This window comes from Pan troglodytes, chromosome 19, assembly GCF_028858775.2.
Source record: "Pan troglodytes isolate AG18354 chromosome 19, NHGRI_mPanTro3-v2.0_pri, whole genome shotgun sequence".
NCBI classification, from domain to species: domain Eukaryota; kingdom Metazoa; phylum Chordata; class Mammalia; order Primates; family Hominidae; genus Pan; species Pan troglodytes.
The window spans coordinates 26,835,074-26,859,552 of record NC_072417.2 but is presented as its reverse complement, the minus strand read 5'-3'; the positions used below and the strand labels follow the sequence as shown (position 1 = coordinate 26,859,552).

The following is a 24,479-nucleotide window of genomic DNA, read 5'->3' as shown; positions in this document are numbered from 1 at the left end:
ACATCAAGGAGAGAGACCTGGAACAGATGCTTTCCTAAGAGTCCTCAGGTGAAAACAACCTTGTCAACACCTTAAATTCAGGCTGCTAGCCTTCAGAACTATGAGAAAATAAATTTAAGCCACTTGGTTTGTAGTGGTTTATCACGGCAGTGCTAGTAAATTAGTATGTTCAGTAAATCTCCTGAGTTACAGATACGTTCTCCTACATTCTACCACTTCAGGATAATTACCCCTCAACAAACAAGAACCCTGTTCTCTGCCTTCTAAACAGCTGACATAAAGAGTGCAAAATGACTAGGCAATAATTATTACTTTTGATTATGCAAAAGAAATAGAGAAGCAAATATTATAATTTTTATTCACACAGAAGCAGAAAAGGAAAAGCCAAATTGACCTACAGGGTTACAACTTGATAGAGCGATTAGCTGTTTTTTGGGATGAGTAAGGGAATATAATTTAAAGGGAATGGGATTAATTTCTATTTCCTAACCTGGTAATGGGGACATAGCTGTATTTACAAAGTTATAACAAGTTGGAAATTAATAATTTACATTCTTCTGAAAAGAATGGTATACCTAAAAAAGTCTTAATATGTTAGAACTCCAAGACACATCAGCTATCATCTCAAATCATCTAATTCCTTCATTAAAAAGAAATGGAGAAAGATAGAGAGAAGACATGGCACTGACTATGCTAGTACCACAGTTAGGGCTAGAGCCACAGCTCATGCTGGCTTGCCTGAGTCTAAAGCACTTATGTTACACAAAGTCCAACATTTTCATTCTGGTAAGCCCCTCTCTCCCAGACAAATCAGGATGAATGGTCAACCCAGGGCAAAGATTGCCTGATGCTATCTAAATCCCACTGGACTTCTCGTACCCACCTGCTCTGGTTCTGCTCTGCCACATAGAACACACTGTACCAATCACCCTTTTCCCAAGTGACTTTGATGAAGCTGAAAGACACAGGTGGTGTGGGTTCTACAGAGAGATGCCTGTTAGTCTTGAAACAGATTTTGGTGGGTGAACAGTCTTGAACACCGGCATGGATTCATTTTGTCTTTGTGAACATATCAGCATCATGATTCTCCCCACAGACACTTGCCAACCTACATACAACCAAAGAATGAGGCTGGGTACAGAGAACTTCCTGAGCCTCCCCAGTCACCAGGAACTATCACATCACCAGAAGATGGTCAGAGCAGGAACGATGCTGATGATGAGACGGGCTTCCTTTTATCTGAAATAAAGTTTCTATGAGTAATCCACAATTAAGCAACAGATTAAACCCTTACTTTCAAAAGATTCATAACCTTTAGGAAACAACTTCCCCTTTGACAATACCAAAATGACTGTGGAAAACAACATAAACAGCAACAAGGAAAAGTCCTGCTGATTGGTGGAAACTTTGGAGGCCAGATGTATAAAAGGTCCAGAGGGCAAGGGGTCATCAGATCCTGGGAAATTCACCTCTGAACAGAAGTCCACCCTCCACCCCTGACACCATGACCCACTGTTTCTCCCCTTGCTGTCAGCCTACCTGCTGCAGGACCACCTGCTGGCAGCCCACCACTGTGACCACCTGCTGCAGCACACCCTGCTGCCAGCCCTCCTGCTGTGTGTCCAGCTGCTGCCAGCCTTGCTGCCACCCAACTTGCTGTCAAAACACCTGCTGTAGGACCACCTGCTGCCAGCCTACCTGTGTGACCAGCTGCTGCCAGCCTTCCTGCTGCAACACACCCTGCTGCCAGCCCACCTGCTGTGGGTCCAGCTGCTGTGGCCAAACCAGCTGTGGGTCCAGCTTCTGCCAGCCCAGCTCCTGTGCACCCGTCTACTGCAGGAGAACCTGCTACCACCCCACAACTGTCTGCCTGCCTGGTTGCCTAAACCAGAGCTGTGGCTCCAGCTGCTGCCAGCCCTGCTGCCGCCCAGCCTGCTGTGAGACAACCTGCTGCAGGACCACTTGCTTCCAGCCCACCTGTGTGACCAGCTGCTGTCAGCCTGCTTGCTGCTGATCAGTTCTGCAGAGGACCATCATCCCCATACAGTAACCCTCTGGCAACGGATTTATCTTCTGGGGGACAAATTTACTTTCAAACTGTGATGAAAACCAACGAAGTGAACTTAGGGTGAACTTTGCTCACCCTAATTTTTATGACTTCTCTGCATGTTTAACATTTTGTAAATCAGCTTGAGTGAGGGTAGAGTACTTCATCCTGATTCTTTTTTCCTTACACCTTGTAGATCCTGTGCCACCTTCCTGTATTTTCAATTTGGAGTCATGGTCTCAGCTTGACTCTAAAGTCAAGAGCTTCATTCTCTTTCTCTAAGAAACTTAGGTTTTGCAACTGATCAATAGTCTTCACAATCATGTTTTCATTTTCAGTGTCCTCCTCATGGTTCTTTTATCCTTATTCCTTTCATGATCATTTTGGGTTATCTCCCTAGAAACAGGGACTCTTACCTATATGTTTCTTAATAAACTGAAAGCTGTCCTTCATCTCACATGGTGGTTTTTTTTTATTTTACAGCATTCCTGATATGGGATTTACACACATATTGCATACCATACATGTTACCTAATTTGATTATAAAAACAGACGGTCATGTTTTATTACCTCTACTTTCCAGCTGAGGAAAATTTTAATATGTGATGTTATTTAGCTAAAAAATGCAGACTCAGATTTAAGGTTGGGTCTTCTCTTTCTGTCCAAGAGCACTTACATTTAACTCTCATTAAAGTAAAAATTACATTGGGACTCTACATTAGCAAGACATGCACTTAAGTTGACTTAACAATGGAGGAGTAATCTCCTGTATTTGCAGGTAACATTTGCAGATAACATTTCCATTCTTATACGGCTTCCTTCTTCTTCTCCTGAATACATATTGACAAGGCAAAATGGACTTAAGTTATTCCTTATAAAATACAGATGCCATCTTTTGAGACTGTATATCTGGAATGCTCTGAAGATTCCAGAAAGAGAGAAAAGCCGCTGACTGGGATAGTCGTAGGGTGGTGGGGTAAAGGAGAAGAACTAGCACTTTCTCATGACCAACATCAGTTATATAAGACGAATAAGCTCTGCAGATCTGGTGCACTCTAATGTGGACACAGTTTAAAATACTTTTTGTATACCTGAAATTTGCTGAGAAAGTGGATCTTAAATGTTCACACCACAACAATAAAAAGGAAATGGTGACTATGTGAGCTAATAAATATATGATTATTTCACACTGTATATATATATATATCTCAAAACATAACCTTTTATACCTTACATATACACAATTTTTATTTGTTAATTATACCTCAATAAAACTAGTAAAGGAAGAATTTAGTTGATCTAGTTAGTTATTATAAATATATTCTTATATTCAATATTAAAATTATTTTTTAAGTTTTCTGGACAAAAAAAGAACTAATATGTTCTAGGTTGCCCACTGTTTGATAGATAGTGACTACATGCTTTATGTTCATTAATATTTATTCTTGAGGAAATGTTCAAAGTAGGTATTAATGTTACCATTGTAGAGATGAGGAAATTGAGGCTGAGAGCGTTAATGTAATGTCATAGTGTGGTTTCTCCCAGAACAGATACTTAGAAAAATATTCCAGTGAAAGTAGTTTATTGGGAAGTGCAGATCACACCATTAGGGATCAGAGAAGAGATACAGAAAAGGGTATACTATTGAGCCAGCAAGTATCACAGTGACCAACTAAAATTTAAACCAAAGGGAAAACTATCAGAAATGATGAAAAACACATAAATTAGCAATCTCCATCTTCAGGAATAAGGGAGCTAGAGTCTTTGTAAATCAGCTCTCCAGGATCATTGGTTGAGTTGAGTGATATTCCTCTGTGTGGAATGCACAGGTGACATGACTTTCTGCAGTTGCAATACAAGAGCCCTTAGGCACAGAGATGCAGATTCTGGCAAATAGAAACTGGCCCAAGCACACTAAGATCTGAGAAATATGGACAGGATAATGAAAATGTCATCTATGGTCTGTCATTCGCTCCACTCAGATCCAATCTTTGCTTCTTAACTGTGATGGACAGCCAGAAATTCTAGGAGAAGGAGGTAGAAGAGGAGAGAAAGAAGAGGGACAGAAGGTTCTGAGCTGCTAGTTACTATACCGTTGTCCACTGTGATTGCTGTTACTCATTTGTGGTTATCACTAGGCATGGACACGCTCCGAGATACTTCCATATTTGGATTGATTTTTTTCCCCAGAAATTCATAGCCAAATAAGGTCATTGAGAATGTAACTAGTTAAGTAAGGTCACATTGGAATAAACTGGTCTTCTTATTCAATATGACTGGTGTCTGTATGAAAAGGATGGTAGAATAGAAGGAAGGGAGGGTAAGAGGAAAGAAAGGCAGGAAGGAAGAAGGGAAGGAGAGATATAAAATAAGGCCAAATGGAACAAGATACAGTTACTACTGTAATAGGGTTCACCTGAGATTCATCAACTCCATTAGTTACCACAAGTTCTATACTCCCTTCACCACTGGCCAGCACTTCTGTTGTCTAGATAATTGCCTGATGATGTAAGCCAGAACCTCCTGCCTGAAGGGTCTGACCCTCTAGTTACTGTGTTATTGTCCACTGTGATTCCTGTTACTCATTTGCAGTTATCATCGGCCATGGACACACTCTGAGATACTTCAATATTTGGATTGACTTGTTTCCCCAGAAATTCATCACCAAATAGGGTCATTGAGAATGTAACTAGTTAAGGTAAGGTCACATTGGAATAAAATGGGCCTCTGATTCAATATGACTGGTGTCTGCATGACAAGTAAAGTTCGCCACACACCTACAGTCACCTCATTTTCAACAAAGGTGCCAAGAGCATACACTGGGAAAAAGACATTCTCTTCAATAAACCATGCTGGGAAAACTAGATATCTCTATGCAGAGGAATGAAACTAGATCCCTCTTTCTCACCACATACAAAAATCAAATCAAATTAGATCGAAGACTTGAATCTAAGACCTCGAACTATGAAACTACTACAAGAAAATATTGGGGAAAATCTCCAGGACATTGGTCTGGGCAAAAATTTCTTGAGCAATACCCCGCAAGCACAGGCAACCAAAGCAAAAATAAACAAATGGGATCACATCAAATTAAAAAGCTTCTGCACAGCAAAGGAAACAATAACAAAGAGACAACCCACAGAATGGGAGAAAATATTTGCAAAATACCTATGCATTGTTAATGAATTAACAACCAGAATATAAGGAGGTCAAATAATTCCATAGGAAAAAAAATCAAATAATCTGATCACAAAATGGGCAAAAGATTTGAATTGACATTTCTCAAAAGAAGACATATAAATAAGCATATGAAAAGGTGTTCACCATCATTGATCATCAGAGAAATGCAAATCAAAACTACAATGAGAGATCATCTCACCCCAGTTAAAATGGCTTATATCCAAAAGGCAGGCAATGACAAATGCTGATGCAGATGTGGAGAAAAGAGAACGCTTGTGCATTCTTGGTGGGAATGTAAATTAGTACAAGCGCTATGGAAGACACTTTGGAGGTTCCTCAAAAAACTAAAAACTGAGCTACCATATTATCCAGCAATCACACTCCTCGGTATATACCCAGAAGAAGAGAAATTGGTATATCAAAGAGACATCTGCACTCGTATATTTGTTGCAACACTGTTTACAATAGCTAAGATTTAGCAGCAATGTAAGTGTCCACCAACAGATGAATGGATAAAGAAAATGTGGTACATACACCAAATGAAGTATTATTCAGCCATAAAAAAGAATGAGATCAAGTCATTTGCAACAACATGGATGGAGTTGAAGATCATTATGTTAAGTAAAATAAGCCAGGCACAGAAAGACAAACACCACATACACATCCGGAGTAGGTTGCACAAAGACAGGTAGGTGCCTGTTATTCTTGAATCAGGCCTTGTAGGTGAATAGCCTTGACGCAGGCATGGATTCAGTTCATCACTGTGAACCTATCAGCATCATGCTCCTCCCCACAGACACTCCCCAAAGAACAAGCTGGGGAGAGACACCTGCCCTGACCTTCCAAGGCCAGTAGGAACTATCACATGACCACATGATGACCAGAGCAGGAAGGATGTCAATGATGTGACCACCTTCCTTTTATCTGAAACAAAGTTTCTAACAGTTATTCTCAATTAAGAAACAGATTAAACCCTTACTCTCAGAAGATCTATAATATTTAGGAAACAACTTCCTCTTCAATAATCCCAAACTGACTATGGAAAACAATGTAAACAACAACAAGGAAAAGTCCTGCTGATTGGTGGAAACTTTGGAGGCTCAGTGTATAGAAGGTCCAGATTGGAAGGAGTCATCAGATTCCGGGAAATTTACCTCTAAACAGGAGCCCACCCTCCACCCCTGACATCATGACCCAGTGTTGCTCCCCTTGCTGCCAGCCTATGTGCTGCAAGACCACCTGCTACAGGAGCATCTGCTGTGGGTCCAGCTCCCGCCCGCCTTGCTGTGGCCCAACTTGCTGTGCAATCACCTGCTACAGGACTGTCTGTGTGACCACCTGCTGCAGCCCACCCTGCTGCCAGCCCACCTACTGTGAGTCCAGCTGCTACCAGCCTTACCAATGAACTAACTCCCACTCCCCTGACTTTGTTGACAACCAACATACTGTTGCCAAACATTTGATGTGTTATATTGTTAAATTGTGAGGCTGCTTAGTGAAGTGGAGCTGGCTTCACTTTGATTTTTCTCTTCCTTATTTCCTATATATCAGAGTGCCAGCTGCTAGTCATCTTCATGGATCCTTGACATGAACTCAAGATCTCAGCCAAGGAAAAATTGTCATCCCCTTTTCCCTCTAACAATCTTAAAATATCAAATCCCTAAGACTGTTCTCTTAAGTCTCTGCAACTGATCAATATTGCTGCAAACGCGCAATATCAACCACGTTATATCAATGTACTCATTATTCCTGTGTCCTGCTTCTCACCTCCATAATCAGTTAGAATTATCTTCAAGGATCTAGAACTAGAAATACCATTTGACCCAGCAATCCCATTACTGGGTATATACCCAAAGGCTTATAAATCATGCTACTATAAAGACGCATGCACACGTATGTTTGCTGAGGCACTATTCACAATAGCAAAGACGTGGAACCAACCCAAATGTCCATCAGTGATAGACTGGATTAAGAAATATGGCACATATGCACCATGGAATACTATGCAGCCATAAAAAAGGATGAGTTCATGTCCTTTGCAGGGACATGGATGCAGCTGGAAACCATCATTCTAAGCAAACTATCACAAGGACAGAAAACCAAATACCGCATGTTCTCCCTCATAGGTGGGAATTGAACAATGAGAACACTTGGACAAAGGGCAGGGAACACCACACCCCAGGGCCTGTCATGGGGTGGGAGTCAGGGGGAGGGATAGCATTAGGAGAAATACCTAATGTAAATGACGAGTTAACAGGTATGGCAAACCAACATGGCACATGTATGCCTATGTAACAAACCTGCACATTGTGCACATGTACCCTAAACTTACAGTATAATAAAAAAATTATTTAAAAAAAAGAATTATCTTCCTAAAGTCTTTCCTGTCATGGACCATACATTGGGGTTTTGTTCTGCACAGCTATTCCTTTAAAAGGCCTTGCATGTGTATTGTATTTCCTATTATCTCTTCTAATCTCATAGTAACCCCACAAGGTGGGCAAAGCAAAGACTATCATTTGCACATTACAAATGGGAAAAATCACTGGCCTCATGTCATACAGTTAGAAATTGATAGAATTAAGTCCAATACCCAGATGTTCTGAATCTTGATCCAGGGCATTATTATTTAGATTTTAATACAAGTAGAAGTAACTCTGGTGTCTGAGTTTTAGGGAAGGTGTATGATTTGAGTTGCTTGTTGACAAATGAAAATGAAATGTCTTGTACATGTAGGTCACTTTTCTACCTAAAAATGCAGAATACTTGAACAAAAAAGACTAAGAAACACCCTGCAATGCGCACAAGACACAGTTTCTGTGCTCCAAATGCTGGATCAACCTAGCTTCTCAATCAGAGGATTATAAGGGTAGTGCATATTTACAGAATCCTCAGAATTGAAGTAACTGAGCAATGGGTATATAATGCTTTGATCCAACCAGTGCCTCAATGTTGTGAGGCAAAGTTGAAGCAAAGGAGATTCAACATCAGAGTGTTAGAAAAAGAAAACATAAGGATTTCAGAAAGAAAATAAAGGAAACTGGTCACTCTTAAAAAGCATAGTGGATATAATGACAATAGACGTTATTGTAGTCCCCCAAAGTGGAAGCTAGACTTTCCGAAGAGCTGAACACCAAAGAAGATACCAAGATATTTCTTGAAAAAAAAGAACAGATACTGGCTCCAGGGGAAAAATAATATTCTGTGGCCTGAGCTATCGCATAGTAGTTAGGTCTTAGGAAATCTAAGAAGGTGGAGGGATTTTCCAAAGAGGCTTCCATGTTGTCTGACTTGCTAAGTGCTTGCTCTCCTGATGCATTCAAGGATGAGCTGAGGGACTACCATTTACTGAGTAACTACAGGTATTAGTCTAGGTTTTTCTAATTCATAATCCACCAATGTTTTATTTTCCTCATTTCACAGATGAAGAAACAGAGGCTAAGGGAGATGAAGGAACTTGTTCAAAGTTGTACAGTTAACAGTTGACCTGGCTTCAAACACTAAGCTGTCTACACTACACTCACTGTGTGTGCTATGCTCCCTGCCCCTACCAGTCTAGAGACATAACCGGGTCTATGGAGTCTCGAATATGACAGCAAATTACTTGGTACCCTCACACAGTCTCATTTCCTTATTCTACCAGTAGTTGGGACTTCGGGAGAGTGAATAAGAATAAAGACTTACATCTGGATATTAAAACAATCCTTTATTTAAATAAGATTTATTGAGCACTTACTGTGTGTTAAGTACTGTGCCAGGTGCTGTGATTACAGAAGTGAACGAGACATTCAACATCCTCACCTTTACTGTGCTTCGGGAAGAATACAAACAAGAGACAAAATTTATACAGTAGAAGTGAGGAAGGTGAGCCTATATTATTAATGATATAGGAAGGGTGGTTCATGACGACTGTATCTAGCAGAATTGTATCTTAGCAATGAATCAGAGAGGGAAGGAAATAAAAAACTTCCATTTTGAACCCATGAATCAATTTACCATGTAGAACAACAGGGGTGATACTGAAAGAATTCAGGTACAAAAATTCCCCAAAAATGTAAATGCAGAAACAATAAAACATGGTTGGAATATATTAAGTACTTCCCCCAAAGCCTGCAGCTTGTAGGTAGCAGAACAGGCATGATGCAAATACTCATCTATGTGATTTCGATCCTCATGGCCCAGACTTTCCTGCCTTCTTCCACAGTGGAAAACCTGTGCATGAACAAAGAAGGGAAGATGAACCCATGAGCTCTCTTTGTGTGGACATACTGCAGTGTTCCTGGCCAAACACAGGAAATTGATGATACATTGCAAATGCAGATCACAAAACCAGCACACACGGGAGGAGAAGGGATGAAGGAACATCCAACAATCTAGCTATTTTGTGGGGACCTCAGAATCACTAAAATTGAGCAGAAGGTTCTTAGGCATCCAGGTAAACCACCTTGATCTAGATTTTAACAATGAGAAGGACTTGGTAAGCAAAGGTTGGTGATGATAAACTTGCTGCAAAAGGACCATGTAAAAATTTGTGATAGCAAGGCAAGGAAATGCTTGTTTGACTGGAACTGCATTCTACAGAGCAGGAAGATAATTGGCATATTTACAGGAACATGAATGTGATTTTCCAGCAAAGGGCACTGGAATAGAGGATGGAGCTAAGGGTAGGGAAGCGCTGAGAAAAGCCATTCTGATTGCTTAGTCACAGATGCTTCTAATGAGGAAAAAGTTCAGGGGGTCTAGAGTGAGTACAGAAATTCTCTAAAAGCTCTTTAAAAGATCTTCCTAGGAATGGAACAGACCACCCCGGGTGTATGAATTTCCATTTACTAGACACTTAAGCATTGGATCTGGCAACACATGGCAGGAAGTTTATTAGGATTCCTTCCATGCCTGAGATTCTTTGAGATCCTTAAACACTCTGTCTTGCCCCATCATTATTTGATTAATTAATTGCTAACAGGTTGTTATTCTCTGAACTCCATAAGCATTCACATACATAATGCTTTAAAGAAAGCATACACACTGTCATGATAATTGGCTTTCCCTTGGAGATAAAAAAAAAAAAAATAAGGACTATCTCCCCAAAGGCATGCAAGGTAGAATTCACAACCCTTGATAAATGTACCTGGGTCTGGCCTTTAGCCTTGCAGACTCAGAGACCTGATTTTACTTACATTCTAAGGGTTAAGCCACGTCTTAGAGCAGACTCCTGTTAGCCAAGCCCAAAAAGCAAGGATGCCTATTTATTAAATTACAGGAGAATTAAGTAACAGGAACTTCTAAACCACCACATGAGTAAGGAATCAGACAGGAAGTTATATAAACTAAATGTTGAATGGCATTTGACATGTTCATTTCACAATAGTTCTCACCAATGGAAATTGAAAATTCATAGTCCCTCTCCTGTGGGCAGTTGCCTGGAGGCACACTGCCAACATTCACCCCAGCACTTGTCTTAACCCTGATTTTCCATGGTTCAACAATACTCTAATTTAACTTTCACATTTTTACATCTTCAATTAGACTTGAATCAATTCCTCAGACTTTGAATGCATACATCTTTTTAAGGTGACGCTACATAATTTGGTTTTGATCGTTTTGAACATAGGTTCCAAGTCTTGGATGATATCTGACTGTACCAATGCATTCTCATTCACACCATTGCATGGTGAGCATCCATGATGAAATTTATATTTGGTTTAGTTCATGTCTACCATCATATCTGCTGACTATTTGTAATATTTCTATTGCATGTCAGGATAACTTGGGCTTTGTTTATCTTTCTTATCTCACAAAGTCTTTAAAAAAAGATTACTGTGTGATACAGAGTTGTCATCATAATGATAATGTAGAATTATCATCAGAGTGTTGGGTTGACGCTTATGATTTTGTGTGTGTCTTTGTTCATCTGATTATAATCTAACATCACCAACTTGCTATGAGTGACACACCACATACTTCTTCCTTCCTCCCTGCTGTGAGTTATAGTGGTGATTGGACTATAATTAATTTATTCTTCTTAGAATTTGAATTACACATAAAAGACAATCCCTAGGTTAGGCTCTCTAGTGCAATGTAATATTGTTATGGAAAGAACAGGGACTAATTTCAGAAAAACCAGCCTGTGTTTCCTACATTCAAAATAGGGAAAACTCGGCTCTTTCATCACTGGACACCTTCTCCTTGGAACCTCTTCTGACACATGGTTCAGATAACACAGCTTGGGATTTTTCTTGTGAATATGCAGGAAACAAGAATGAATGTTATATTCTAAGATCAAACGCTGGGATAAATTTAATTAAATTGTAGGTTTGGAGGTAACTAATGCAGAAAATATAGGATTAAAAATCAGAAATAAAATTAAAATGATTCCCACTTAAATAAACAAATATAGACATTATTCTAGAATACAAATCAAGAAAGCCTAAATTGGATAGATTGTATAAACTCGCTAAGGAAAGCATGCAAGCCTTATCCATCCTTTATTATCACTGCGTTCCACAGTGGCTGTGGCCTGTCCCAGACCAGAAAACCTTCAGATCCTCTTTCTAAACAAAAGCATTCCTTATGCAAGATAAGGACAAGGTAAAAACCAAGCTCTTCAGCCCCAGTCAGATTCCTGCTTGGAACAAAGATTAAGATGGAAAGCGTCAAATTTCAATAATCTTCTGCCCTTTAAGGTTGATTCCTAGCAAAATCAACCCAGTTTTTTCCAAGCATTCCCCTTTAAGTGCCCAATAGTAATAAATATAGCAAAGCATAAGTATACTTAATATATAAAACAAACAACTCACTAAGACCAACATTAAGTCCACTATGAAAGAATTGTACCTACACAAATAGGTGATGATAAGAATATAAGGGATTTCATTTAAGATCTACTGGTAAAATTATGATTAAGACATAAGAAAGGAGGACTTCTTAATATTACTTATATATTCAAAGAATAATATTTGAACAGAATTGTGTAGAAGGACAGCTGGAAAGGGGAATAGTGGCCCCAAATGGATGTAAACAGCATAGGAGAGAATTTAGTTTCTTTAAATGAGTTCTAGTTTCCTGACCGTGGACAAACTACTTCTCAGATACTGAGACATCTTCCAAGTGAGAACATTGAACACTGAGCTCTTTTTTTTTTTTTTTTTTTTGAGATAAGTCTCGCTCTGTCACCAGGCTGGAGTGCAGTGGTGCGATCTCGGCTCACTGCAACCTCCACCTCCAAGATTCAAGCAATTCTCCTGCTTCAGCCTCCTGAGTAGCTGGGATTACAGGTGCCCGCCACCATGCCCATGTTTCACCATGTTGGCCAGGATGGTCTCGATCTCTTGACCTCATGATCTGCCCACACTGGCCTCCCAAAGTGCTGGGATTACAGGTGTGAGCCACCACACCCAGCCAAGAACATTGAACTCTTATTGGTGATGTTTGAAGAATCGTGGGGAACCTAAAATTTGGGAGACTGGATCTATATTAGCATCAGAGAAAATTTTCATTCAATCTGAACTGATCAAAATAAGGATAGCTCCCTCTCCTTCAGGAAGCATTGAGCATGCCAGCATTTGCAAAATATATACCCGAACTTGAATTGCAAGAGCAGTTTTTTCCTTTTTGTCCCTGAAAATAACTTACAACATCCAAGAAGACTTTAAACAATGTATCTCTTACCGATTGCACAATTTGTTTTTATACAATAGCGGGTTTATTGTTATTATTGTTGTTTGTAATGGTATTTCTAGGGTTTTCTATATTTCAAATGACTGACTCTTAATTCTGTTTAGTGCTGAATCACTGTTTTCCTCTTTCATTTTTCTTTTAACTGGTAAATATTAACTTCCTTCATACAGCTCTGTCCTAAGACAGGTACAGCTAGCTTATCGGTGACAGCCGGACATGCTTGCACTGAATGACCGATGCTTTCCACTCTTCTTCTTTCCTCCTCTTTCCTAGTAGCTCAGTTCAATAAGGTTAAGCCCTTTTCTGATGGTTTGAGATACATTTAAAATGAATTTCTTATATTTATTTTTCTGGTGAAATAATATGTTATCAGGGAAACAATAGGGATTTGGCTTTTAAAAATTCATCATAGTCTTGTTAAAAAAAAATTATTCAGTGGCACTTGTGAAAGCCTGGTAAGGGAGACTTTTTTCAGGAACACTGCAGTAAACAAAGGAACCACCATAACAGGGTCTTGCATTGGGAGACAGAGATTGGACTCATCTCCTAAAATAGTATGGGCAAGTGAGAATTTACAGCCAAGGAGCAGGGTGGCGGTCAGTGGATGGAAAATTACTAAGAGGAAGCATCACCAGTAGGGAAATTTTGGCTAAACTGACCTAAAAGTGCTCTTGCTGAAGACAGGCGAGGGTGATCAAACATCACTTGGAGAATGGTGGCAGATAAGAGATCTGATCCGCTATTAAGGGTGATCAGATATCGAGGATGGGGAGTTCTTGCTAAACCTATTTAGCAGGGCTCTTTGCTAAAATTTTACAAAACTGGATTTTACAAGGAAGTGCACCCATGGGCCTATGAGAAGGTTCAGAAGCTTGACTAAACTATGGACAAGGAAAAAAATCTTCATTGGTCCTTACTGCCTTTTTAAAGAAACATTGGACTTCATGGCCACTAGTGAGGGTTTGGATTTAACTAATGAGTATCACTAGAAATTGGACATGCATGAGATTCACCATCCCTGTCCACCACCTCTGCTGATTGTCTTAATAACTGGTTAATTTTGCCACCTCTAAAATATATTTCCTGCACATTTCTTCATTGTATTTATAATTTGAATTATCTTCTTTGCAACTAAGGCATTTCCCAATTTATCACCTAGTAATCTATACTCATCTTGCATATCCTTTCGTGACCTAGATTATGTGTGCAGTATATCCTTCATAAGCTCTTAGATTTAAAGGATATTTTATATTTTACAAAGCTTTTTCCCATTTTGGCCGGGCACAGTGGCTCACACCTTTAATCCCAGCACTTTGAGAGGCCAAGGCGGGAGGATCATTTGAGGTCAGGAGTTCGAGACCAGCCTGGCCAACATGGCAAAACCCGTCTCTACTAAAAATACAAAATTAACCAGGCTTGGCAGTGTGCACCTGTATTCCCAGCTACTCGGGAGGCTTAGGCACGAAAATCACTTGAACCTGGGAGGCAGAATTTGCAGTGAGCTGAGATCGCGCCACTGCACTCCAGCCTGGGTGAAAGAGCGAGACTTTGTCTCAAAAATTAATTAATTAATTAATTAATATTTTTTTAAAAACAAAGTTCTTTCACATCTATTCCCATGCCACTAAGTCAAGAGACTAATTTTTAAGACTTCGGGACAGATCTATGGATCCCATCCATGCTGACTTAGAGCATAAGCAAATAGTTCATTGAAACAGCAACCCTTTAACCAGGCACAGTGGCTCACACCTGTAATCCTAGCACTTTGGGAGGCCAAGGTGGGTGGATCACTTGAGGTCAGGAGTTCAAAACCAGCCTGACCAATGTGGTGAAACCCCGTTTCTATTAAAAATGCAAAAAATTAGTGGGGTGTGGTGACACGCACCTGTAATCTCAGCTACTCGGCAGGCTGAGGCAGGAGAATCGCTTGAACCCAGGAGGCGGAGGTTGCAGTGAGCCAACATCAAGCCACTGCACTCTAGCCTGTGCGACAGAGCAAGACTCTGTCTAAAAAGAGCAATCCTTGGATTTTGTTTGCAACAGCTCTGGACTATTTATCAGGAAATCACTACCATCAAATATTTTTCCAGTTCCAGCTAGGTTCAGGTGTTGCCAAGAAGTTTCTGATGAAGTGGGCTACAGGAGGGAACTTACTTCTAGATGTTATAGAACTATTGTTGTAAGATGAATTTATTTAGATGGGCAAACTGATGAGACCAACGTGAGTAACACCAAATGCCGTACACTACGCAGATCGGCAAGTTTCATGTTATACTGGGGACTCATGGGCTCATTACACCCATCTTTTGGGCCATTTTTATGTCTCAAATATCAGTTTTTATTCTGTTGTCTTAACTTATAGCCACTGAGATAACTCCCTACTGATATTTAGTTTCCAAGTTGACCTTTACAAGGCTGCCTTAACTTTGCCCCTTAACATCCTTTATCAAAGCCCATTACACGAATCCCACATTTGAGATTTCCAAAATAAGACAATCATGCATAGTTTTTCCTCAGGAATGGAACTTCTCAGGACAAGTATGATGTGTACCCTAGTTATTAAATAGATAGGGAAACAATCAGAACCTTCTTTCAAGACTACGACCCTTGTGATTCTAAAACTGGGGATAAAACAATTAATAGTCTCTCTACAGATCCAAAGTATACCTCAGTGACAGAAAAATGTGAACTATGAAGATTTGTGTGCTAGTTACCAAATTATTGCTGCTCACCTACAGGTACACCCTTCATTGCCTGCTCTATGATAATACAAAGTGATCCTATGAATATTTCTCCTTAGCCAGCTGACACAATGTCCCAGGCAGGAGAATTGCTTGAACCCAGGAGGCAGAGGTTGCAGTGGGCCGAGATCACGCTCTTGCACTCCAGCCTGGGCAACAAGAGTGAAACTCTGTGTCAAAAAAAAAAAAAGAATCTTAAATGAATTAACCCTAAGCTTTTCTCTATGGCCAATACCTCATGTTTGTTTTCATCTGTGGCTTTCCAGAACCATTTTTGTTGTTGGCTTCCTGTCTACTCACTATAGGGAAAATGAGCCCACTCAGCTCAAAAGAACTCTTGGTGGTGAAAATTTTGGAAGCCAGTGAACTGTTTGCCCTTACTCTCGTCCAGCTGGAGAATCTATAATCCTAGACACTAGCTACCCTTGCAGACCAATGCAGACCCACTGACTTAGATGACTCAGGCTCATTGTGTTCAAATGTGACCTGAAGGAAATCTACATAGAGGTGTGTGTAGGAATGAAAGCACTCCAGGAGTCTTATTTATTATACTTAACCAGTCACATTTTTATTAGCAGCTGGCAGCAACGAGGTCTTCTGAAAGACCAGGCAGCATCAAGAAAGAGAAACAAGAGAGGGTTTGCTAAAGTGAAATGAATTGACATCATCAGGAAATGCAAGCAGCAGTGTGGTAGTCCATGGTTGCTGAAAGGTTATTCTAGGTTAAGAAGGATCTCTTCGTGCCTGGACAAGTTCCCTGGTCAGCACCTGGAGAGAATGTGAAGGTGGAATCAGGGTAAAGTTAGAAAGCAGGCAGCATTTGTACTCGGTGGGAGGCAGACACCCAGGGACAGCTATGCATTTATAGACAGCCGCAGACCCTCAGAGGAGGTGTGAAGAGGGCTCCATTAACAAAGTGTTGCCTTGCAGAAGCTGGACTCACAGCTGGGTTGGCATGAAGTCGGCAAGCAATTGGAGCCACTACTGGGTGATGTGCCTAAACCAGTCACACAGCAAGCTGATTTGCAGCCACTCTGGTTATAGGAAGGGGGTCCATCACAAGTTCGTTGGCCAGAAATCACAGTGTCACAAGAAGCTGGTTTGCAACAGTTCTTTGTGGAACAAGGGGCCTGGCAGTTAGCCACTGGCTGGTAGATGAAGCATGTGGAAGGAACCAGTTGGCAGTGAAGTGGCTGGCAATGGGAAGGCACACAGCAAGTAGTATTGCAAGAACTGAACACACAAGTCGATGGCTGGCAGGGAACAGGCATGTAGAGGGCTGATTGGCAAGGCTTGAAAATATAGCAGATGGGTTGATAATAAGTTGATTTACAGGGCTGGCCTTCACCACTGACGGGTTGACATGAACTTCCTTGGCACCAAGTTGGTTGGCATGGACTAGCTGTACAGATGGTTGGTAGGCAAGAAGTTTCCGGACAGGAGGTCACTTCAGAGCAGGATGGCTGGCAGGATCCAGCATCACAGCAGACTGATTGGCCACAAGCTGCCTGACATGATCCAGACATGCAGACAGATTCCTGGCAGGAGCTTTGCTGGCAGGGACTGGCATCGCAGCACTTTTCCTGACAACAAGTAGATTCCGAGCAGGATGGCTGACATGAGCTAACCAGACAAGGAGACTGACCAGTGCCAGACTGATAGCAGGCTGCGTGGGAGCACATAGGTTGGCAAACAAATCCCACACAAGACGTTGCTGGAAGGCAGGTAGGTTGACACGAAGCAGGATCACAGCCACTTGGGGCACCAATGGATGGCTGACAGCTTTCTTGGCATGTGACCAGTTGCCACATTCTGCTGTGGCAGGAACTAGGCAAACAGAGAGCATGTCGAAAGCCACCTTTAACTGGGTATGTGGTGACGGTGGGCACAGCTGGAATGGCTGTGGTGTTTCCAGGACAACAATCGTCTGCCATGGTGCTGGTGCTGACCTTGCTGGGAAGTTGCAAGCTCAGTATACCTGCATTGGAAAGACATCCGATACAGAGGGGCTTTTATAGTCCTTCACTAGGGGTGTTGGCACGCCATGCAGCATCTTTCCTTGTTATTGTTTTTACTCATTTGCATGCAAACATCTGATTAGCAGGCTTCAGGAGCCTGGGAGATGTTTCAACTTTGAAAAGGTGTCTGTTGAGTTGGGAGTTTTCTGTGCTGCATTTGGATTCGTTGACACTGCTCCTGCTCTTGGATGAGCTGTCTCTTTTACAGATTGCTCTCCAGCCTCACTGAAGCAGGCCTTTCCTGGCACTAACCTTTCATCAGGAGGCCTCTGCCAAGCCAGAGTGGCCCTGCTCTTCCTCCAGGAATGCAGCTTTGCACCATTCAATCAGAAATGAAGCCTTGACCCAGTTTGGGGAGAGGATGTCAAGATGGGAAATGGAAAATTAGTCCACGGAACCCAGGGACACTTAAGTGCCTCTACCTCTTTTTAAAACCTTCCCATTTAGCATTCCTGAAACTTGTTTACTAGTACTATTACTAATAATAACAATAGAAATGGCTTTCATTTATTGCATAGTTACTAGATCAAGTCCTTGGCTGCATTTTCCACTGAATCCTCACAATGACTTCAGTAAGTATAATTGTCATCACTATGTTAGAAGTGGCAAAACTAAAAAAAAGTAATAAATAAAGAAGAAACCAGGTTTAAAACAAAGTTAAGATTAAAATATAAAACTTCATTGGCCCTTTTAGGAAGCTTAAAATCTGCCCCAAATTGGTTCCTCTCAAGATTTTTTTAGAACAGAAAAGAAAAAAACAGAAGTGGCAAAACTCATAGAGTTTAAATCATGTTCCCAAAATTATGCAAATGAAAAGGGGTAGAAACAAAATTCAAACCTAGCTTTGTCTGACCACCAAACCCCTGACCTTAACCACCTATTAGACCCCCTGACTTTGGGGAGGCAGGGAGAAGGCAACACTGATATAGTGGCTGCAGGCTGACACCCCTATGGCAACAGACTGGCTCGTGAGCAGGTTGCCCAGGCCCCATCCTGGGGATCCTCCGCCTACTCCAGTGACTGTAATCAGCAGCTAGACCACACTGGTGTGAGTACTTACCTCTACTTATCAATACACTCAAACACAGTCTTTTAATTTTAGAAATTTTTAAAACTACCAAATATTTCATTATGAAATATCAAACCCACCCTAGGGCATCAACAGCATATGAATTCTATACAAATAAAAACACCCCAGCAGTGATAATAAAAAAATCACTGTAAAGTGGTGTTAATGTTAAACCAATCCCTTCCAAGAGGAATTCATGAGGGACTTTCTTGGACCTTCTGCTTTTCCTCCGGGCTTGTCCTGGCTCCGCATCACCAACCAGGTCCGGTGTTCTACACCAGCCAACGTTCTGGCCGGTTCACGCTGGAGGCACATGACAGAGTGCAAAGATCACGGTGTGGGGAGCCAGATGGGGCTGGCCTTGATTTCTGGCTCTGCCACTAACTCATTCTGTTGAATGTGTTAGCTAATTACCTAAGTCTTCAGAGTATGGCGATTTCATCAACTGCGTTGCCATGTCTCAGGTTAGTTTTTTGTGGGTGTTTGTTTGCTTTGGTTGCTTCACAAATTATTGAAAATACTGAAAACGCTGAAGGGTACTTTGCAAACCCCCAGCTACAAAATGCCTTCTCCTTGGCACCCTCCTCACCTCCATTTTAAAAAGAAGAGAAACATTTTTGATCAGAACAATGTCTGGAAAACCTTCTCCCCTGCCATTGAAATGCCTTTTTCCCCACAGTTGGTTTCTATGTCACACCATGGATCACTTCTTTTGCCCTCCTTCTTGTCTGTATTCATGTTGGCATCTTTCAATCTGCAGGAATCCATGCACTGTGTTTTATTGCTGAATATTTACCCCCAAAGCTCTTCATCTTCCCAGAGGATGTATTTAATACTTTCAGTCTTACCAAATATGTCAATCAAACTGAGAACATGAGCATATTTGAAAAATCACATCAATTTCAGTCCAATATCCTATACCACTTTTATAGTTTTAAAGCAATCCATTCTACATCAATTTTTCTCTAAGTGATTCTGCTCTTGTTTTCTTTTTTCCTAAAGGAAACTCTCAATAGCAAGAACATCTGTCTTGCTGTAGTTCAAGGCACTAAAAACACCTAGTGTATCAACAAAGACACCTGTGACCACATTGAGACATATCATGATCCATACAGAACCTAGGCTTTGGAAAGAACTGGGTTTTAGTCATTTGCATGTTACTTATTAGCCATGACAATCGTGAATTTTATCACTCCCTTTATATATATGTGTTTGTGTGTGTGCATATGTGTATAAATGCATGTATACTCATACATATGTGTGTCTGTGGTTTTTGAACAATACACACATATATGTTTGAGTGTGTGTATATATATACACAGATTATATTAATATACATAAATATATACACACACGTATGGTTTTCTGGAGCTTGTTTATATCAATCAACACTATGTTAGTAAGATTCATCCATGCTATTGCATGTCGCCATTTTCCAGTCATTTTCACAGTATAATATCCCATTGGGTGAATATACCACAATTTAATTGTCCATTGATGGGCACTTGGATTGTTTGTCCTCCGAATTCTGCATCTTATGTATAGGTGAAAAAATAGGAGAGAATACATATTACTTCAAAGAATTGCTGTAATCCATATGAAATGCTTAGTCCAGTGCTTGGCACAGAGGTTCAAAACCCTAGCCAAATCCTCTGTGTGTGTGTGTGTGTGTGTGTGTGTGTGTGCGTGTTTAGACAGAATCTCTCTCTGTCACCCAGGCTGGAGTGCAGTGAAGTGATCTTGGCTCACTGCAACCTCCTTCCGGATTCAAGCAATTCTCCTGCCTCAGCCTCCTAGTAGCTGGGACTACAGGCGTGCACCACCATGACCAGCTAATTTTTGTATTTTTAGTAGAGATGGGGTTTCACCATGTTGGCCAGGCTGGTCTCGAACTCCTGACCTCAGGTGATTCACCCGCCTCGGCCTCCCAAAGTGCTGGGATTATAGGCTTTAGCCACAGCATCTGGCTGACCAACTCCCCTCTTGACTCTGGAAGGAGACAATGATAAATCCCAATGGCTTGATGAGACAGTAACTCCAACGCCAATGTGATTAAGTTTTGCTTTTGACTTTCTCCCTCTGCCATAGTCTGACCCAGTGGTTCTCAAACAGGGGTGATTTTTGCACTCCCAGGCAATGTTTGGCAATGTCTGGAGACATTTGTGATCATCACCCTCAAAGGATGCTACTAGAATCTGGTTCATAGAGGCCAGGGATGCTGCTTAACATCCTATAATTCACAGGACAGCCTTTACAACAAAGAATCGCCCAGCCCAAAATGTCAATAATGCCGAAGTTGAGAAGCCCTGGTCGACCCTCACACTGTGCTCATGATGACTCAAGCTGCCCCTTGAGGACAAGGAATAGGCCTCCATTCTGCGCACTAAGTGTAGGGAGTGACTGCTTTGAAGAGACTCTGTCCTTGGAGATTGTAAGATACGGAATTTATCCTATGAGTGTCTTGGAGGAACTAGGAGAACATAAACAAAATTCTCACACAAGAAATCCAAGTTACCCAACCTTCTTTGCTGTAAGTATGATCCCTGATCCCCACTTGTTTTTCTTCCTGTGGACCCAAAAACAATTGGCTTCCTTTCCTCCCCAGTCTCTCTATATCCAGAACCATGTTCTTCCATTGAGTTCTCCACACCAACCAAGGCCAGAGGGATGTTCCAAAACCCAGTGCTCTTCCTGTCACCTCCCTGCATGCAGCCCCTTGATGCTTTCGTGTCAGCCCTGCATCAAACCGAAACACCTCTGTCTAGCATGCAAGACCCAACATAGACAGATCACTGTCTACGACCTGACCTCATGGCTCATTCCTCAAAGAACAACTCTCCCATGCCTCACCTAATGAACAATTTGCTCTCAAGCCCCATTCACTTGTACATGTCTCCTTTGCCTAGAAAGTTTTTCCTTTCCTGTTTGTAACTGGTTAATTCCTACTCATACTGAAAGACTCGATGCCAGTATCACATTCTCCAATAATTCTTTCCTTGTTCCCCCACTATGCTCTGCTGAGTTCATGGTGCTCTATGCTTATCTCCAAGTACTTGGCACAAAGGAATGTCATAATTGTCTTGCTGCCCACCAGAGAGTGAGTTTCTTGAGAGCAAAGACTGAAACTTCTTATGTTTATTCTTAGAGCTAAACACAGTCCCTGGCACCTAGCTGCTGTCTAATAATGCCAGAGGGATGGGTGGGTGGATGGATGGTTGAATGGAGCTGCTGTTAAAGAAGAAGCAAGTCACTGATGAGACTATGGCATTAATGGAAGAGCAAGGAGAACAGCAAGTTGCTTCAGCTTAGCCACCTTTATTGGACAGTGACATATTTTACCTGATTGGAGAAGTCCCTAAGGAACACAAGCATGCATAGCAAGGGAGAACATACATGATGACAGAAAAAACTACATGCAGGAAAGAGACCCGAGATGATGTGGCAAAGCAGCTCTTCTCAGCTTAATCGTAGCAGAAGACAAGAACCTGGAATGTCTCCCTCTCACTGTCCAGAAGGCCTTCATTTAAGTGATCAGGATACTGACATTTCTGATGAGTTCTTTGAGGTGTAAGCCGATGGTGAGTAACAATGCAGAAAGAAAGAGCTCCTAGTTAAGTCATAATGAGCTTTGGGGAGGACAGTGAAGTTTTGTCTCTAGCTGGTGGCTTGATTTGCAAGCATTGGGGGGCTGAAGCCAATTTAGCAGTTGGCAGGCTTGCTGGCAGCAGGCTGAGCTGCTGCGGCCTCACGGGTGGTTGGGCTGATGGGTTTGGCTTCAGTGGGCTGGCAGGGACCCTCTTCTGAGACATCCACCTTGCAGGGGGTTGTGTCAACACAATCCAGTTGGCTGGAAGTGGATTTTTTGCAATCCCGTTTGCAAGAGTCAGACTCAGTGCAAGATGGGCGGAAGTAGACTGGGCGGCAAGAGTAGGAAGTGACACAGGCTGGGCGGCGCAGGATGGAGTAGCATGGGCGATAGCAGGCAGGACGGTAGGAGATGGATGTCATGTATGGCTGCCTATAGGTGAGGAGTCCAGAGCAGATTGGGCGGCAGATCGGACGGGAGACCGGGCGGTAGGAAACCGTAGCACTGCAAGGCCGTTTGCTGGAACTGGGTATGTAGAAAGTCCTAGGACAAGTTGGTCGGCAGATGGCAGATGCAGAAGACCCTGGACTGCAGGAAAGAGGTCGGCAGGAGGTAGATGGGCAGGAAACTGGCTCAGGGCAGACAGAACGACAGCGCTTGACTACATAGCAAGTAGGTTGGCATGGACTGGACACACAGACAGCTGGTGAGCAGGGGCTGGGCTCAGAGCAGATGGGTTGGCAGATACTGGAGACACAACAAGAAGGCTCTTGGCAAGTGCTGGGGACACAAGGTGGCTCGCACGGGCTCTGAACACAGCAGACAGGGCGGAGGCAAACTGGCTCACAGACCAGAGCCACACACGTAGCTGGCTGGCAGATGCTAGACTCTGAGCAAGTTGGCTCACAAGGGCTGGGGTCACAGCAGACAGCCTGGCAGCTACTGGTCACAGAGCAGGTAGGTGTCGGGCACACCGGCTGACAGCAGGAAGGCTCACAGACCACAGGTTGGCAGGAACTAGGCAGGGTGCAGACAGCTGAACAGCAGCTGGGCTCACAGACAACTGGCTGGCAGCAGCTGGATTTGCAGAGGACAGGCTGGCAGGAAGTGGGCACACAGAGGACTGGTTGGCAGGAAGTGGCTTCAGAGCCTACAGGCTGGCAGCAGCTGCTCACGGAGCAAGAAGGCTCACAAATAGCAGGCTCACAGCACACAGGTTGAGCACAGCTGCTCACGGAGCAAGAAGGCTCACAAATGGTGGCCTCGAAGCACACAGGTTGGCAGCAGTTGCTCACTGAGCAAGAAGGCTCACAGATGGTGGCCTCGAAGCACACAGGTTGGTAGCAGCTGCTCACGGAGGAAGAAGGCTCACAGGTGGTGGCCTCACAGCACACGGGTTGGCAGCCGCTGCTCACGGAGCAAGAAGGCTCACAAATGATAGGATCACAGCACAGGGGTTGGGCACAGCTACTCACAGGACAGGAGGGCTGACGGCACTGTGGCCCACAGCTGGATGATCCACAGCTGTCTTGACAAGTCACCAGCTGCCATGTCTGGCTCTGGCAGGAACTGGGCAGGCAGATGGGGCCTCCACAGCTCACCTCAGTGGAGCAGAGAGAGGTGGCTGGCATGGAGAAGCATTTCCTAGAACAGCAACTGCCAGACATGGTGGAGGTGGCCGTGCTTCCTTGTGCTGAGTGCTGAGAGGTTGCTGCCTCACTGTGACAGCTCCCTGAGGCCCTCACTTTTATACTCCCTCACTGGCGTGTTCTGTTTGGGACTCCTGCATCTTTTCCTCATTGTTGTTTGGGCCAGTTTGCAGAGGAACATCTTATTATACCACCGTTTGTTGATCTGGAAGCTGTTTATCTACCCGTAAAGAAGCTGTTTATTTATTGATGTGCTAAATTTGGAATCCTCAGAGCTACAGGTAGTCTTGGAAGAAGCATCCTCACCTCCAAACTGGATAATCTATATTTCTGAGCATTGTGAACAGGGAAAGAAGAATGAAACTTATGATTTATCCACCTTCTAGTCTTCCATACAAGGCCCTGGGTTGGGTTCAGAGGATGCCACAGGAATAAGACCTATTCACCCATTCTCTTGGATCTCGCCCTCTAGTGGGCAGATAAGCATGCAGACAAACTCACTGCAATACAAT

General features: G+C 42.5%; 3 protein-coding genes across 3 annotated transcripts; 1 reads left to right on the top strand and 2 right to left on the bottom strand.

The window, feature by feature from the left end:
* Positions 1–1,504: 1,504 nt before the first annotated feature.
* On the top strand, positions 1,505–2,014 carry LOC742416 (keratin-associated protein 9-7). The gene has a single exon (XM_001145579.3). It carries the CDS (start codon positions 1,505–1,507, stop codon positions 2,012–2,014), a length of 510 nt encoding a protein of 169 aa, XP_001145579.2.
* A 14,211-nt stretch (positions 2,015–16,225) lies between these two features.
* On the bottom strand, positions 16,226–17,579 carry KRTAP29-1 (keratin associated like protein 29-1). The gene has a single exon (XM_009432202.3). The coding sequence runs from the start codon at positions 17,577–17,579 to the stop codon at positions 16,554–16,556; it is 1,026 nt and encodes a 341-aa protein (XP_009430477.1). The 3' UTR covers positions 16,226–16,553.
* A 4,497-nt stretch (positions 17,580–22,076) lies between these two features.
* Positions 22,077–24,224, bottom strand: KRTAP16-1 (keratin associated protein 16-1). The gene has a single exon (XM_523645.7). It carries the CDS (start codon positions 23,983–23,985, stop codon positions 22,432–22,434), a length of 1,554 nt encoding a protein of 517 aa, XP_523645.3. The 5' UTR covers positions 23,986–24,224; the 3' UTR covers positions 22,077–22,431.
* Positions 24,225–24,479: the final 255 nt, after the last annotated feature.